Source organism: Thunnus albacares, chromosome 15 (assembly GCF_914725855.1).
Source record: "Thunnus albacares chromosome 15, fThuAlb1.1, whole genome shotgun sequence".
Classification (NCBI taxonomy): domain Eukaryota; kingdom Metazoa; phylum Chordata; class Actinopteri; order Scombriformes; family Scombridae; genus Thunnus; species Thunnus albacares.
Window position 1 is genome coordinate 29,549,587 of NC_058120.1, and position 18,520 is coordinate 29,568,106.

General features: G+C 40.5%; 1 protein-coding gene across 1 annotated transcript in view; it reads right to left on the minus strand.

Moving 5' to 3' along the window:
- Positions 1-12,946, minus strand: part of hectd1 (HECT domain containing 1) — a 44,169-nt gene extending 31,223 nt beyond the window's left edge. Inside the window, 10 exon segments of the mRNA XM_044375929.1 lie at positions 1,332-1,446; positions 1,609-1,707; positions 2,359-2,435; positions 2,986-3,256; positions 3,338-3,619; positions 4,440-4,667; positions 7,103-7,337; positions 7,458-7,607; positions 8,454-8,627; positions 12,737-12,946. Of these exon segments, the coding sequence (XP_044231864.1) occupies positions 1,332-1,446; positions 1,609-1,707; positions 2,359-2,435; positions 2,986-3,256; positions 3,338-3,619; positions 4,440-4,667; positions 7,103-7,337; positions 7,458-7,597 (1,447 nt within the window). The 5' untranslated portion in view covers positions 7,598-7,607; positions 8,454-8,627; positions 12,737-12,946.
- Between the last annotated feature and the right edge of the window lie 5,574 nt (positions 12,947-18,520).

Consider the following 18,520-nt stretch of genomic DNA (forward strand, 5'->3'; position numbering starts at 1 on the left):
AATATCTAGCTGTTCACATACATAACAAAACATTTAACCAAAACATTATAAACAATACAAACATATATTATCAATAAGTAGCTGCAGTACAAACCATTTTATCACCAGCTCTTACGTTCAGTGCTCCGTCTACAGGTGCATGAAGGTCGACTTAGAGCACAAACTCTTCATCTACAGTTTAATTTCATGTAGTTTAGTTTCATTTGACAGACGGAGGAACCACAGAGTTCATCAAGGTTTATGATAAATGACATTGTTGTGTGTTTAATATGCCGTTAACCTACTCAGACATACAACAACACACTTCTGGCCTTTAGAATAACTGACAGACAGGAAATAAGCAACCACACCGACGCGTCAGCGGGCTGAACGGAGATGATGCGCAGGCAGGCGGCAGACTGACAGTCGGATAAAATCATGTGACTAATAATAAACTGCTTCTGTAGTTGGAAGAAGTCATCTCTAGTTCGAGTCGTATGAGGAGATATTTCCATGATTCTGCAACACTCACAGTCGCCATCTTTGTTCCACCAGCAGAGACGCTGACCTCTGGTGGCCGTGCTGAGAACTACAACACACCAGTACAGCATCTCCACATCGTTTTTCTCACAGAAAGAGGAGCGTCTGTATTTCTGATGGTGTTGAAAATCATATCTTCAGGATGTCTAAATACCCTAATAAACCATAAATAAACCATAATACAGATTTAACCCTTTAAACTTACTGTTTTTATCTGATTAACAGTCTAAAATCTGAAGATATTCAAAGAAAAACAGCAAACTGTCACATGTGAGAAGCTGGAACTAGAAAATATTTAGCATTTACGCCTGGAAAAAAAAAAAAATCACTCAAATATCAAAATAGTTGCTGATTAATTTCTGTCAATCGATCACTTGATTAATCGTTGCAGCTCTAACAACACTGATGAAGACTAGGATCATCTTCAGTGCTTAAAACTTTGATTTGATGAGTCTTTTGATACCAAGAAACGTGTGCAAACAGGCTTTTTACTATTAAGAAACATTTCTATATATTAAATATATAAGCGCTGATAAATTAATCAATGTTTTTGTGTCTTTACAACTTGTTTATTGTTTATTGTATTAAACTCCTGCATCAGCTGATGAGCTGCTGAACGTCTCTGCACACGTTCCAGATTAAAGTTCACAGTCTGGAAACGTGACGATCGGTTTAACAAGTACAAAAATATCCTGATCTGAGCCGACGTCAAAGTTAACGTCTCAGCCTGTGGTAGTACTGGTAGTACTGGTAGTACTGGTAGTATCCGATAGCTGACAGTAGTATTACTGCAGTATTACGGGTCTACTAACCGGGGGACTGCAGTATAGCCACCACCTCACTGTGTCCTCTCTCTCTGGCCTTGTCCAGAGGAGTTTTTCCGTCCTCGTCTCTCAGGTCGGGGTTGGCTCCGTGTCGCAGCAGCGTCTGCAACACAGACATGACGGAGGAATCAGAGCAGCCAATCAGAGCAGCCAATCAGATGTTTGCTACACAAACATCACTGTAGGTGATTAAAGTTAAAACTCGCTAGCTGCTGATAAACAAAGAATCAAAGAACCTTCATCTGTAAGTGTGTAAGTGTGTTACCTTGGCTACTTGTGGGCGTCCGAAACAGGCAGCGTAGTGTAGTGAGGATGACCTCTGACCTCTGTTGACATCCGCCCCCCTCTCACACAGGAACTCAACCTGTAACGACGACAACACAGTCGGTCAAACTTAAAGGAGAACTGCAGTGATTTTCCAGCTGAGTGTATTTTGTGTTATAAAGCCTTTTGTCTCCTGCATCACTGTCAGCAGTCCAGTTGCATTGTGGGTAATGTAGGCGCCAGGTGTTTGACAATGAAGAGGAATGCGTGGAATAAAAAAAAAAGACGACATCTCTCGTTCTGCTGCATCATTTTCATCCTTTTTTTAAATGATTATTTTTAACTCTGTCCATCATGAGTGTGAAGATGATGAAGGAGTTGATGAAGGCTAAAAATGTATTTGCAGCGTGAAACAGCAACTCTGTTCCCTCCTTTTATTTCATGAGTGTGAATATTTTTATGTGATGGTTGAGAAGGTGGTTTGTCTTTCAGCTGCTTTAAGGACGGCTCCTTTAATCTCAACCTACAGTTGAGATTAATATGAGTTCAGTCGATAGTTTTAGAGGCAGAGAGGTGTTAATGTCTGTCGACGGGGATCAATTAGACAGATTTCATCCTCTGGATACAAAGAACGTCGGTACAAAATCCTAAACCAATCCCAAGCCGAGCAGCTAGTTCTGGGTCTGTGTGTGTGTGTGTGTGTGTGTGTGTGTGTGTGTGTGTGTGTGTGTGTGTGTTTAGTTTTCTTTACCATTTCCTGTGTGCCGAAAGCTGAAGCCCAGTTAAGCAGCGTTTGTCCGACATCGTCCATGAAATTCACCTCGAAGGCTGCAACAGAAAGCAGTCGATCAGTTATCATCTGTCACCGAAACACCGACAACAAAACCACAACTGAGATTTTCACTGTGAGAAGACGTCGCTGTGCTTTAAAATAATCCGCTTCTTTGTAAAATTCCCAAAGTTAGATTGTACTGCAGGAGTGAACTACTTCAGTTAGTTAGTTTAGTTAGTCTATCAAGTCTCGTCAGTGACCAACTCATGGATTTAATGAGACACCAAACACTCCTGCAGTGACATCACGCTCTCATCAGACACAAACAGAACCTCTTATATAAAACAAAGAACTCTGACTCCTGTCCCAAACTCTACACAACAAATCTGCCACAAAAAGTTATTTTATGATCATCAAACCAAAAGAACTACAAAGTAAAATCCTTAAAACATCATTAAATCATTAAATAAGCGATTAAACTACGAGACTGCGTCCTGTACAGAGATGTTCAGCTTTGGATAAATTTGGATTCATTCAGTTTGGGCTCCGCCTGACGCTGTTAACACAGCAACAACCGCCGAGGCTCATGGGTAACGTAGTCTTTACCTCCGGTGTCGATGGCGTCGATCAGAGCGTCCGTGTCCTTGCTGCGGATACAGTCGATGAGCTGTCGGTGCGATCTCTCCCCTGAACTGTCCAGGCGTCGCAGGCCGGGGATCCGACCCGTCGAGCCCGCCGTGGACTTGGGCAGCGCCTTGCGTCCCTCGAACAGGAGCACCAGCAGGAGGTCCACCAGCCGCATGGTGTCCAGCACGCAGCGCTCGTCTCCTCCCAGAGCGGACTCCATGGAGTCGGGCAGAGCGGAGCGCAGCAGGTCCTGAAAGAAGAAAAGATAAAATAAGTAAAGAAATAACTTCCTGTTTTCCGTCTCGTGGTGCGTTTTGAGGCGTCGACCTACGTGCGTGACGAGCGGCGACCCCCTGCACAGCGTGGACAACAGGCTGACGATGGTCGACACCTGGTTGCTCAGTTTGGAGTCCGGGGCCGAGGGGGCGGCGCCCGTCGACGTCCGGCCGGGCTTACAGGAAGAGGCGGGGCCTGACACCGTGCCGCCGGCGGCCGCCATGCGGGACAGCAACTCCTCCGTCAGGCCGTGTTTGGCGAGAGGGGCGGGGTCCACGCCGCGGCGGGTGAACCTGTCGGCCAATGAGGCGAAGCAGCGCAGAGCACCGTCTGATACCTGCAGGACAGAGATCGGGTCAGTTAAACACTCGTTAAAACGCCACGTCGCCTTCAGGAGACGCTCGGCTGAAACATCCGTCAGACGTACTGAACATGAACATCTGAAACTCCAGATTAATGTCGATACGCTCGTCTGATTCATCTTCAATCAACCATCAACACAAACGTCTTTGTCTTTTTATTTGAACCCTGAGTTTCGTCTCTCAGGCTGCATGTTTGCTTCCTCTCTGATTGGTGGAAGTTTTTGCATCCTGAGGAAGATCTGAAGACACTTCAGGGCTCGTAAAAACCCCACTGCATGTTTGTGTGTAATAAAAAAATGTATTTTTAATATTTTGAGTTAATAATATTCTTCTAAAATCAAAAGGTAAGATGAGGCAGTAAAGATGGTCATTAGTGTAATAATTAGTGTAATAATAAAGTTATTACAGTTGGATGGTTTTTATTGGTCGATGCAGCAGATTCTCCTGCTTCATGCTGCATATTTTAGCTGTTTTCAAATATAATATAAAGTCTCAAATATATGACAAGAAATATGAGTTTGGTGAAATTTTAATATTTCTGCTATTTTACTTTTAATTTCTTGAACTTTTTCTGGACTCTTAATACTTCAGTGATCTGATCGTCCATCACTGTGAGACTCATCCTGTTCTGCATCTATTTAGCATCTAAACATCCCATAATCAATACTCGTCTAGACTCTCTGACGTCCTGCTGTCACCTTATAAAAACACAACCAGCTTCTGTCATTAATAAATACATAAAACAGTTAGAAGAGAAAGAAGCGTTGAGTAGCGGCGTCTCTCTCTGCTCGTTACCTGGTGGTCTTCGTGTTTGAGGAGGCTGGACAGAGACTCCACGCACGTCTCCAGAGACGAATCCTGAGGCTCCATCTTGCTGCAGAGGCGGGAGACCACGGCCATGGCCGAGTGCAGCGTGTCTTTGTGGACGAGGTGGCCGCTGTCTCTGATGAAACTCAGCACGCAGTTCAGACCGCCGGCCTCGAACACGGCGCCGGACTCCCTGGTGCAGATCAACTCCAGCACCTGGAGAGAGAGAGAGAGACACACGAACCCCCCGGCGTTACAAACAGAGATAGAAAAAATGGATTTAAAAGTTTATCTGAAGCTAATATGAAGCTTCAGCGTCCAAATGAGTCAAATCAAGTAGATATCTTTCAACGTTACAGTCTTTTTAGTGTTAAAGTTCCTCTTTTTGTTACTATACTTCCACCTGCAGCTCAACAGGGAAACACAGAGACTGTAAATGTGTCAGATATCCACTTGATATGACGAACTCAGACTGCTGAAGCTGAATAGAAGCTTCACACAGACTTTTATCATCCAGTATGAACAGGAGGAATGATTACAGACACCTGACTGCTGGTTGAAAACTTGTGAACCTGTCCTTTAAAAACAGGAGATCAAACAGCACCTGACGACATCATAAAAATAGCTGCTCTGATGGATAAACGGCATCTTTCTGCTTCTAATCAGCACAACAGATCAGTGTCGAGACATGAGACCGAGACGAACCGAGGCCTGAATAAAGAAGACGAGTGTCTGTGAAGAGTATAAATAAAACGTCTGCTAGCACATGGTGGAGACCTGCTGCTGCCTGCGGTGACGCCGCCGCCGACGCAGAGCCCGGCGCTCATCGTCTGTGCTTATTAGAACGTCTTACTGCCGATTCACAGGAAAGACATTTTAGAAATAGTCTCAAGCATCAGATACGTTTCCGTCTTATTAAAACGCATCAGTGCAGACTGACTCAGCGTTTCAGACACTCCCCCCCCCCCCCCCGAGGTTTCTTACACTCGGAGTCTATTTCTGTCACGTTTAGTGAAGTCTAATCTGCTCAGGCAGCTGTTTCAATCACACAACTGTCCTGCTGTATTTCAGCTTATTAACATTGATTGATTGAGGCTCCACAGTCCGTCTGTTTCACTGCAGGCAGACTGTGTGATGTGATGTGAAGCTTCTGCTGCTGGTTGTGAGGTCAGAAGACGCTGAACGCTTCCTGTGTGGATCAGCCTCAGTTAACCCTCCTGCTACAAGCCGCTCTGACACACTGGCCTCGTTCATGATAACGACACCGCAGATAAGAGACGCCGTGACGAGACCGACTCTGACTGATGACATCACGGCCCTGAACGGCTCCGCCGCCAGATAAAAACACTGATTTCTCTCCGTTGACTGACGTTTCCATCAGCGAGAGAGAAGAGTACATGTGTCACCTGAAACAGGCCGGTTAGTCTGAGTGCTGCTAGCGTGCTGCTAGCGTGATGTTAGCATGCTGTCAGCATGCTGTTAGCGTGCTGCTAGCGTGATGTCAGCGTGCTGCTAGCATGCTGCTAGCGTGCTGCTAGCCTGTGACAGCGTGTCGTTACTGAGACCAGAAGGAACAACAACAGATGTGATGTTTGTTAGTTTCTTGTTACTACAGGATGTTATCAGACGTTCAGCAGTGATTCAGCAGCTGCAGCAGCTCTATAAAGTCTGTAAACTCATTGTTGTCTGATCCTCTAAACTCCTGAAAATCTGCATCTCTAAAAAAAAAACAACAACATGCAGACTGATATAAACACGGCGGGTTTAAATCCTCCTTACAGGCTTCGTCTCACCAACCAAACATCACCAGACACTTTACTTCTTTACTAGTCTGAAATTATTTATAGTAATTTATTCTTCTTACATCTAATAGAGTGTAAAATGTTGATTTATTTATTGTTTTTGTGATGTTTGATGTGATGTTGATGCTGCTGAAGACACGTTTATACTTTTGTGCAACAAAGATGAACGATAAAGTTGTTTTGATTTATAAAACGCAGCAGCTTCATTTTTACTGTCAGAAGACTAAAGAAACAGCTGGAATCTGAAATATTCATCTTAAAAAATGATTCCAAACAATTCATTGATTATCTAAATAGACAACTAATCGATGAATCGACTAATCAGCTACAGTGGAGTATCGTTGAGGGTAACAGGCGGCAGGTTTGGATCAGGAAGACCAACGTTACAGAGCGACAGATGTTCAGCAGCTGGAAAACTTGTTTTTTATTCACAGTATCAGACAGATGTGGAAGTTTTTGCTTCTCTGATCACAGACATTGATCTTTAACGAGGTTTAAATGATCACGTTATTAGTAAGAATATGTGCAACATTCAGATCCAGATGTTTGCACATTAAAACTGTCCTGCTGGGTCATACTGGGACGTTCATACACTACTTAATGGCACCAGCGTCGCAACTTATCATTACTTTCATTATCAATTAATCTGCAGGTTCATTTGTCTATAAAATGTCAGAAAACTTCTCAAGGTGACGTCTTCAGTAGTTCACCGTCATGAACGACACATAAAACCTCTGAATATTTACTATAAATGTAAGGTATTGATTATCCAGATCTCTAAAGTGTTTCATGTATTGATCTGTGCAGCCGAGCCGTGAATCACAGCAGAAACCTGGTTTCCTCTCTGACCTTCACACACTGCTCTGCCAGGTCTCTGCTGGTCCGGTTGTTGAGCTCCACCACCACCAGCCGGTTGCACAGCGCTTTGATGGCTCCGTCCACTCCCACGATCCTGCGGGTGCACTCCGCCGACACGTCCAGGTAGTAGGTGATGGCTCGAGCCGTGACCTCCAGCACGTTGTCCGGAGCGCTCTCGTCCAGAAAGATCTTACAGAGCGCCGGGAGGAACGTCCGAGGAGGACACCTGGACAGAGAAGGAGGGGAGGGAGGAGGGAGGGAGGGGTCACTGCAGAGTCCTCTGACCTCTGACCTCCTGATCAGCGGCCGCGTGTGTGAGGTTTGTGATTGACAGGTGGAAACTCACGTCTCGAAGCAGCGGTCGACGTTGTCTGACATGAGCAGCAGCATGCAGAGTTGCTCCAGAGCGATGAGCTGCATGTCGCGCTCGTCGCCCTGACCCATCTGCAGCCACTCCAGCAGGGTGTCCGGGTCCACGTCCGCCATGATGGCTAGCCTGCAGGGGACGCCGTCGTCAGGACACGATCGTTAGGACACGATCAGACAACAGAGGGAGTAATAATCTCACACATTTGAATCTAAAGAGACACCTTGACTTGTATTTTCTAGACAGAGTTTCCTTCCATCATGTCAGATTAAGAAATTACTTACCAACAATTACTCCCTACATTAATCATTTTGTCTATAAAAGATCATTTACAGGAGATATTATTATGTCTGATCAGTTTATTATCATCACATCTGACAGGCTGCAACCAGCAAAATGTTGGAAATGTTTGATTTGAAAAATGAAGATGATCAAAACAGTTACTGATTAATTTTCCTGACATTTGATTTAATCGATTAATCGTTGCAGCTGCACGATCATTAAAACACAGAAAAGCATCGAATCCTCACATGTCAGCAGCTGAAACCAGAGAATGTTTCATTAAAAATAACTTAAACAATGAATCAATAGCTGCAGATCGATTGATCACAGCAGCTCTAGACTGCAGATTAAACCAGTTTATTGTTTTGTTTGTAAAATGACAAAATCTAAAAAAAAACTGAAGAGCAAGAAAGTTTCTATTTATTTCTCACAATAATAAAAACATACAAGATGAAATTAAAGCTGCTTTTTGGGATTATAAACTGTTTAAAACGTGATAAATGAGATTAAACATGAAGGTTGAGACGTTCAGCAGCTCTGATGACCTTTACTGAAAATGTTAAAATATTCTGTTGCTTCATATTTCTGCTCTAATTAATTCATCTGTTATTTACTGTGAACAAATCACACACACACACACACACACACACTCACACTCACACTCACACTCACACTCATCACCTGACCTCTCACCTGGCTCCCCGTTGGCTACCCGGGTCTGGCTCAGCGCCCAATCACTGCTCACAGTTCTGTCGCTGTTTGGGACTCATCCAACCAACCGGACGGAGGAAGAGAGGAAACACGGAGACGAGGAAGTGGTCAGTCGGTCGCTCTCACAGGGGCTTCTGGGACATGTAGTCTCTTCACCTGAGAGGAACCGAACAGGAAACCATCAGCTGAACCATCATCTCTACAGGGTGCTGGATAATTCCTGGACGAACGCAGCTGGTTTATCAGAGTCGCAGCAACTATTTTAATAATCAAGAAATTTTTTTTTTTTTTTTTTTCATTTTTCAAGCGTTTTCATTTTTCATTTATGACAATAAATATTTTATATTATATTATTATATTATATTACTGTAGCCTCAGCAAAGAATGAATCGATTAATGGAGAAAATCATCTTTATTTGTAGTCTTCTGGTTTATACACAGGGTGCTGGATAATTCCTGGATCACAGCTTGTTGACATTTATGCAGCACATTAATTCCTGGATGACTGCAGCTGGTTTATACACGGCCGTGTCTACTTCCTGAATGCTTGTGGTCATTTATACAGAGCCGTGGGTAACTTCTTGTTTCATAAAGTCACAGTCAGAACAACAACAACAACAACAACAACAACAACCTGGAGCTGATTATTTAATGAGTGAAACTAGTGTGAATAAGAGAAACCAGTCCTGCAAGTAAACAGCAGCACGTGTGTGTGTGTGTGTGTGTGTGTGTGTGTGTGTGTGTGTGTGTGTGTGTGTGAGGAGGGGCACATCTGACTAATTCAGCTCCTCATCGTCTTCGTCACAGACAGACTCTGATGTGGTTTCGTGTGTTTCGGAGCTGCTGTGAGTTTGAAGCTCAGAGATTTAAACCCTGCGGGACAGAAAACCTGAAACCAACGAATATGCAAACATGAAGCAGCTCGACGCTCAGCTGACCGTCTGACAGCTGCGTCGCCTCCCGACTGATTTATATCCAACGTTTCTGCTGCTGGAGGGACGACTGCTGGTCAGATCGATCCACCGATCACTACATGTTAATACATCACTTTACTGGTGATTAATACTAATCAACAGGCTCGTTACATGTCGGGAAACCCGATCAGACGGACGACCTGAATCTCTGACCTGCAGGAAATCAATCCAACAGTCTGATTATTGATCGATCAGGCCTCCGTCCTCCTCAAACGACGACTAATCTGCTGGTTTTCAGATCAACTCGAGGTGATTCTGTTGGCTCACAACATTCACTGACATCTTGATAATCAATTCTTCATTTTAGAGCTTTAACTCATAAACGTTGCTGTTTCACATGATCAGAATCTGGATCTCTGAGTTCTGGACTGTCGTTCTGCATTTTTCTGACATTTAGCAGACTTAACGATCGATTGATTGATAATCAATAATGCTTTTGTCCACCGGTCAGTTATTACCGTCACTGAAACCCGTCGATAGACTTTCACTGACTGAACAAAGCGTCGACTGATCCAGACATTAATCTAATGCTGGGAGGGTTTGAATTTCGGACTTTCCAGTATTTCTGGAACGCAGCAGCAGCAGCAGCAGCGGCGGCTCTGCAGCAGCACGGCATGCTGGGAGTTGGATGGGTGCTGGCTAAGTTGATTAGGGTCTAATTTGAAGCCGGCCGGCCCGTCTGACTGTGTGACTGTCTGACTGGATATAAACAGGCTGCGCTGAGACAGATCCTCTTATCAACAGATTAATCATCACAACTTGCCAGAGAGCGTCCTGACCCCCCCCACCCCCCTCCCACCCCACCGCCCCCCCCCAGACCCGGGGCTACCGCAGCAGGCCGCTACAGTCAGTCACAGGGTTTGGCTTTCACCCCTTTAACCCCTCACGGTGTCCTGTGTCCACTTTCTAAGTCCAGATTGAGGTCAACGATCAGCAGCAGCAGAAAAAAAAAAAAAAACACTTTTCTCTTCTCGTCCTCAGGACTGAAACTCTGACTCAGCTTCCTCCTCTAAAAGTCCAGTAAGACCAGTACAGAGAGTCACTGTTACTGGTACTGTTACTGTCACTGTGACTGCCAGAACAATGGACGTCATTCCACAACACTGACGTTTCTTCACATCAGTCATCAAACACAACAGAGACCTGATCCGGTCTGAGAGGAGAACAGGTTCAGGATCCCACCTGAGTTCAGACACGTCTCACATGATCATTATCATCATTCATAATAATAATAATAATAATAATAATAATAATAATAATAAAGATCCACTGAGACTCAGTTCACACCAGCGATCAAATGATGTAACTGTCGGATCAACTTCAAACCTGCTCAGATTCTAGATTTACTTCTTATTTAACATATTAATTTCATTCTATTCTGGATTTTATTGAGTCAAAGTTCTTGTGCAGCCTTGATGCAACGTTTTTATAGTTTTCTGAAACCAATAATCAGTGATTGATCAGCTGTGTGGAGGTGTGAAAGCGTCCACACCTCCGTCCAGCGCTGCGACAACGTTCCTGCCGTCCAGTTTGGCCATTAAGACCAGATACAACCAGTTTGATTCGTCGACTGCTTTGTGAACGTTTTGAAAAATGCAGCTGAATATTCACTTTAAAATTCCCAAAAACAAAAACACAATACAAGATGATTCACATTAACTAAAGAAGCAGCTAACGATCATGTTCATTATCTGTTCATTTACTTCCTTTATTCACCTGTTTGAACTAGAAAATGACAGAAAATAACAAAATAAAACTGTTTGTTCAGTCTGACTAACTGTCAGATATTCTGTTCAGTAACATCATTCAAAGAAAAACACAGAATGATTCACGTGTGTGTTTTCTGTCACATCTGCTGTTAATAATTAAACGTTATGAAGGGAAACGAGTGGAGGATTAAAGAATCAGTCATCAAGCACAACGCTCAGTGATGAAAAGGTCAGATTAGATAATGTGGCCGATATTCAAAACATACTGAGGTTTAACTGATCATTTCATATTTAATGAATGTGTGATGTAAATAATCCAAACAATGTCTGCTTCCATCTTCTACACTGTGATTATTTACTCCTTTTCTATTTTATTTAACTCTTAATTCACTTCTTTAGGGTTTGAGGGAGGTATTTGTTATTATTTTGGGCCTTTTAGAAAGTACCCGATGAGCTAATAGTTATAATAAGAAGTCCTTAAAATAGTCAGAAAAAAATGGAAATTTGAACATCCACAGTTCCTGAACACCTAGACTCCCATCTGCTGAGGAAGATCGTGAGATTCGACTGAAAGCTCCAGAAAAAGCAGCTCGTGTTGAGGATTGTTTTGTCATCTTTTGTAAAAAGTTGGAAATTAAAAATCAATATTAAGACAGAAAAAAAAACTGAGGAGCAGCCGCAGTTATAAACAGTGAAGTTGAGTGTTCTGGTAATCGTGACGACTTTCCACGTCTTTGTGCTCGACTGGAACAAAACTCCTTTTGTTGTTTGTGACTTCAAACTTACACAATGTTAGAAACTCGGCCGCAGACGGTCTGTTAGGAGTAAACTGGGAAAATTACAGTGTTCAGGCGTATATGACAAAGCTAGCCTGTGTGACCCCAAGTTTCATCATCTGTCCACGACATAAGAAGACTACTTATTTCATCAGACACACAACAACATAAGAGGATACGACAGAGATGCGTTGCTGGCAGCGTTAAGCCTTCCAGCTCGCTGTCCGGCCGGGTACAGAAAGGTTTTACGGCCGAGTATCTCACACTTACTGCCAGTTTCCAAGCTTTAGCCGTTAGCTCCACTTAAAGCGACTTGCTAACGTAACTGCGATGTTGTCAGGCCGCTAAAACAAACTGTAACTACACGAAAACATCCTAAACATATAAACAGCATCCCAACAGTATTATAGAAAGTTATATGTTTATTATCCAACACAGAAATTAATTATAAGCAGCGAAACCCAGAGAGGCAGCTAATGTTAGCCGGCTAGCTGGCGTTAGCACCACGCTAGCTGACATAACATTTTTTATAAAAAAGCATTTTAAAGCTTAGACTTCACATTAAAACTTCACCACTAAACCTGAAACGTCAATTTTAACACGTCTTGTGTTTAAAATGTGGCGTTGACGTCCACTTACTGGTCAAACTATAACCGCGGCCTCGGACTCGTAATGCGAACCGCGGGGCTCGAGTTCCGGGAGAGCCGGGAGGCCGCGCCGCAGCCACGGGACACCCACTCAGAGCGACACCGGCCCGGGCTCGGGGTTACCTGCGGGGGGGGGGGGGGTGGTGATGAGCCACTCACCGTTTTTCTTGTCGGCACAGAGACGGTCGGCGGAGGTATGAATTATAATCTTCTGGGTGCGACAGCCGAGTAGGGAGCTGTATCTATCGCCGATGAGCGGGGCTCGCTTCAAGGCGTTCCCATTTCTCCCGAACGGCTGTAAGAAGGTCAGAAAGGCGGAGAGCCGACAAACGCTCAGCGGCTGAAATGGAGCTGAGCCCACTGCCTGCGAGCCGTTCAGGGACCGCCTCTGAGCTCGGAAATATGAAACAACACAACGTTTAACAGCTAAAACAAAATGTACAGTAAATATCACCCCAAGGCTATTTTCAGGTGTTCAAAAGAATTTACTTTATATAATTAAAACATGTTTGCAAAATACCCTTTCAGGTTCTTTATAGTCAGGAAAGTAAAGGAGGTTATTCATGAACTGAATCAGAATCAAAGATACGCTGTGCTACATTATTAATAACATAGAACACACAACATAAAGAGAATAATAATAATATATAGTGCTGCGGGCTCTATGGCGGGAAGCTACTGAGGGCAGATGTGAGGGTGTGATCAGTTCCTGTAGGGAGACACATCACTAATTATCTGTTTCTGTTAGTTCTGCTTATTTATTACCAGAAAAAAAAGAATTAAAGGCTAGTTTTCATCTGTCGCTCCTGGCCATATTTTTTTTTTAAAAAGCACCACAAAAATAAATAAATAAATCATTATATGATTAATAACTGATGCACATTGATGTACAACAGCTGTGAGTAAAAATAGATGAGTGTGCTGTCTGTGATGCAGAAAAGCTTCAAATCTTCACACTGGAGAAGCTGCAACCAGCAGATTTTGAGCATTTTCACTTTTAAAAAAATGACTGAAGCAATTATAAGATTTTTATCAAGATGGTTGTTGATTAATTTTCTGTTAATCATTGTAACGTTACTTTAAACTTCTAAGCACAGTGACAGGTTTGGTTCAGTATGTCTGAGGCTGAATCTGATCCTGTTGTGTTCATCATTAGATTAAAAAAACACAAATTACCAGACATTTCTTTGGAATACTTTAGTTATCTTTATTCAGTTCTAGTAATCTAGTAATCTTTACTGGATAAACTGTTGCCCATCATCATACACAGGGGTTAGAAAGTTTTGTAAGATCATTATTTATTTTGTTCTGATATAACAAATGCTGATAGCAGCTGGAGTTAAATTGAACTTCTTTACCTGAAAACAATCAGATAAGCAATGACACAACATTTTAAAAAAACAAACAAAAAAAAACATATCAGTTTCTGCCTTAACTGTCCTCAAACAAAACTTCGTCTTACTGGTTCTGATATTTACGACAGCACGTGAAGGCAGCATGTGGAGGTGACGCTGCTGACGTCAGGGGGCGCTGTTTGTTTAAACACACAAAAACAAAACAAGACAACATGGAGGAAGTTTCATATCTAACTCTCACTGTTTGCTTTATGATTCTTTATGTTTATTATAGTTTTTGTATTTTTTTACATATTTCTGTTTTATCTTCATCTCTGTTGTAACTTTAATTGACTGTTTCTCCGGTTTCACACTCAACTCTTATTTATGTCAACTCATGGTTTATGTTTTATAACAAACAAATAAGAAAACAAAAGAATAACCAATAAAATGGACAATAAACATATACAGCAAATTCTCAATGATCATAAATAAATATTAAATGTCTGAAAAGGGAGAATTAAATGTAACATCTGTTGTTATTAATGTTACATTAAATACTTTATTTGAGCTTTTAATACAGAATATCATTTTGTCAGTAATTTAACCTTTATTTGATACATATTGGTGTTATTTTCATATTTTTAGGTTGTTACTAGGCTACACGGTATCCAAGGTAACGATGCAGCTATAAAGCATCACCGGGGCAACAAGTCTGAGAGACTTTACTATTAGTGATGATCAATGTTTATTGATCCATGTGTATCAATAGTGTCTTTGATTCTGGTCAAGTTATCATTGAAAGATTCATTGATTAGTTTTGTAAGTTTCCTTTAATGATGATTTTATTTTTACACTGAATAGTTTTACTGAGACGGAGCTTGTAAACAATAAACAGCTGACATCAGAGCTGTCTGTGTGTTGACTACCATCATCATCATCATCATCATCATCACAACACAGAGACTGTCAGCTGTCACCGCTATCAGTGATATAAGAGACTTAGTTTATCATATAAACACATAAATAATCACATTGATATTTATCCTATTTATGCATCATCATCATGCAGGTGTCCATCCAGCATCATCATCATCATCATCATCATCACAGTCCTGACAGAAACAAGTTTTTGATTCATTGTTTAAGTTTTACGTCTGAACTGTTTTTTAAATCAGATTTTCTTCTTCAGCTCCGGCTGTGATGAAGGTCACATGACTTATTATCAAAGTCTTCATTCTTTTAAAGTGTTTCAGTGTTTTCTTCTCTGAACATAAAGCCGATGCATCTTCATCACTGTAGAGAAATACAACTTACTGAGCTCTGAGAATTTTAGATTATTCTCACTTTTGTCTCTAGTTTATAACCTCGTTTTGTTTTTTGTTTTTGTTTTGTACTGTTTGTTGTATGTTTTGATTTTAATGGACTACAGATGCTAATTAGCTTCAAGCTAACTCTGGTGCATCTTTAAAGTTTAATACTGCAAACTATCCTGTTCAATAAATCAAATCAAATCAAATCAAAAGGAGAAAACATGACAATAACATTACACAAGAGACTACATTATTCAAAAAACATGTTGTGGTTAATATTACACACAGTTATAAGAAATTATTTTACATCATTTTAACTTAATTAGAAAACTAACTGATTGATTGAATAGGATGAACTAAACGTCTTTACAGAGACAATCAGTCTACAGCTGGACTGAGTTACTGAATATGAAGCTTCTATTAGAGATATTATATCATCACTACGAGCATTAAAACATTCACTTCTTCCCTCAAACTTATCACTGAAAGATTACAAACTGAGAGAAGATCGTCTGATCGATCAGCTCTGAAGAAAAGAGACGTTTAGAATTTAAGAGTTAAAAACAACTGAACTTTAATGATTTAATGAAACGCAGGATTTGACTTCTCTGTAAAACGAGAATCAATGTTGAGAAAGACAATCAGTTTGTTTGTGTTTGTTTTTACACAGAACTGATATATATATATATATCTATATATCTGAACTGATTTACATGTTAATACAGCAGATCCTGGATTTCTTAACGAGGGAGGACTAGATGCCATTTTAACGTTGTAATTATACTAGTTTGGTGTAAAAATCATATCAGAGATACATTATTGTATTTTTATGGATTAATTAACGTCTGGAAGCAGTTTGAGCTGCGTTCTGAGTATAAAAGATAAATAAACTTTATTCATTTGTAAACATGGAATAAACTTGATAATTGAAATAATTTAAATCAAACATGTTTTATGACTGAAACGATCAAACTGCAGCTTTAATATGATGAATTTAGTTTGTAAATATTTTAACATTTATTCATCTACACAGTTACTCCTTTAAAGTCAAACATCTACAAAAACAAATCTGAACCTTCATCATCATCATCATCATCATCATCATCATCATCATCATCATCACGTTTGTTTAATAAAGAAAAACAAGCAGAAGCAGAATTAGAAGAAAACATGTTTTATTTACTCACTGTGTTAAAAAAAAGAAGAAGAAGAAGAAGAAGAGCATCATTCATTCAGGTCACACCTGTACGAGCAGGTGAGCTCACACACACACACACACACACACACACACACACACACACACACACACACACACACACACGCTGACAGCTGGTGTGTGTGTGTGTGTGTGTGTGTGTGCAGCAGACAGAAGCTGGAAGACTGAAGCTGCAGCTCAGCTGGTTATTAATTATTCTTATTGCAGTTGAATCTTTAGTGTTTATTTTATTACGATGTTAAAGGAAACGATGTTAAAGACGTTTTTTATGAACATTCACAAACAAACAATCAAAAAGTCCTTTCAAACATTCTTCACTCTGAAACCATTCAACCATGTAGTGTTAAACTAAAGTGCTGATGACAAAATTGTCCCTCACAGGCTACCGTACGTACCGCTTCCTTCAGGTTGATTTGTCCGATGAAACGTCGCGTCGAACTAAAAACTCAACAAATCGACGTTTTACTACGAAGATAAAAACTTTCACTCAAACGTGTTAAAGACGAGTCAGCTGTTTAGACGTCGTGACCTTTGACCTTCTCAACGTTAAAAACCTTCAGGTTGTTTTCTTTAAAACGATGAAGCTGAACGTTCGATCGGAGACGCTCGTTTCGCTGCAGCTGTCGCACCAGCCGGGTGGAGTCACTGTACATACACTTTTATTAATTATTAATACAATCATTATAAAAATAATGAACCTACTTATTACTTTGTATTCATATCTTGCACTTCGGTCGTTTTATTCTATTTGAACTCTGTTTAAAGTGTCTTTATATGAAGGTTTAGTGTTTTTCTTTTATATTTGATGCTTCATGTGAAGCGTGTCGTCTGGCCTTCGTGATGAAACTGATTCTCTGAAAAGATAAAAATCATTTTACATTCTGGATCTTTGATTTATAAAAGTAGTTTGAGAGAAAAAGTCTGAATTCTGAGATGAAAAAAAACTCACATTTAAGTTTTGATGTTTCTGCTGCGTCCGATCAGAGCAGCGGAGGTGTTTATGGTCTTATTATTAATAACTCGACGGTCTCTTGCTGCCATCTGGTGTTTTATTTGAAACCTTCACGTTTTAAAAACGGCAGCAGGAGACGTCACGTCAACATGTGACGGATTCAAATCACAACACAAACATCTGGTGACATTTAAAACTACGCAGATGTGAGAAAACTGAGTCGTCACAGAACACAGATATGATGCGGAGGATGAATCAGTGGCTGCAGATTAAATATATTTACAGTTAAAACATAAAGAATGTATCATAGTGACACAGATTCAGCAGAGTTGATCTGAAGCACATCTGGAGCAGCTGTAGAGCAAAATATCGATATCATGATATGAGACTAGATATCGTTTTAGATTTAGGATGTTTTAATATTGTAATATTGTAATATTGTAATGTTGTAATATTGTAATATTGTAATATTGTAATATTGTGATATTGTAATATTGTAATACTGTAATGTTGTAATATTGTAATATTGTAATATTGTAATATTGTAATATTGTGATATTGTAATATTGTAATACTGTAATGTTGTAATATTGTAATATTGTAATATTGTAATGTTGTAATATTATAATATTGTGTCTTTTCCTGGTTTTAAAGGCTGAATTAAAATGTTCCAGCTGTTCTGTTATTTTGTTTTTATCTGCTTATTGATTATATCCACATTACTGATTATTTATCTCGTTGTGTAAATATTTTGTAATCATCACTACGATACTGTTCTAATATCGATATCGAGGTATTTTGGTTAAAAATGTCGTAATATTTAATTTTGCTGCTGTGAGATTAAATATTTATAGAAATATGAATCTAAAACTGACAAAACAAAAGATTGTTGTGACATTAATTTAGTGTCCAGATGACGAGTAGAAGGTTTATGTTTCATTCGATAAAACATAACGATGGACGAGTCTTATTCTGAAAATCTCTCGTTTGTTCTGTTTGAGCTGCAGAAATAATTTTATCTTCAGTTTGAAAAAGAATAAAAAGTTTTGAGTAAAACTTTGATTCAAAAACATTCAGCGAGTCAGAATGATGTGGAAAAGATTCTTTTAAGCTCTTTTTTTGTTGGAA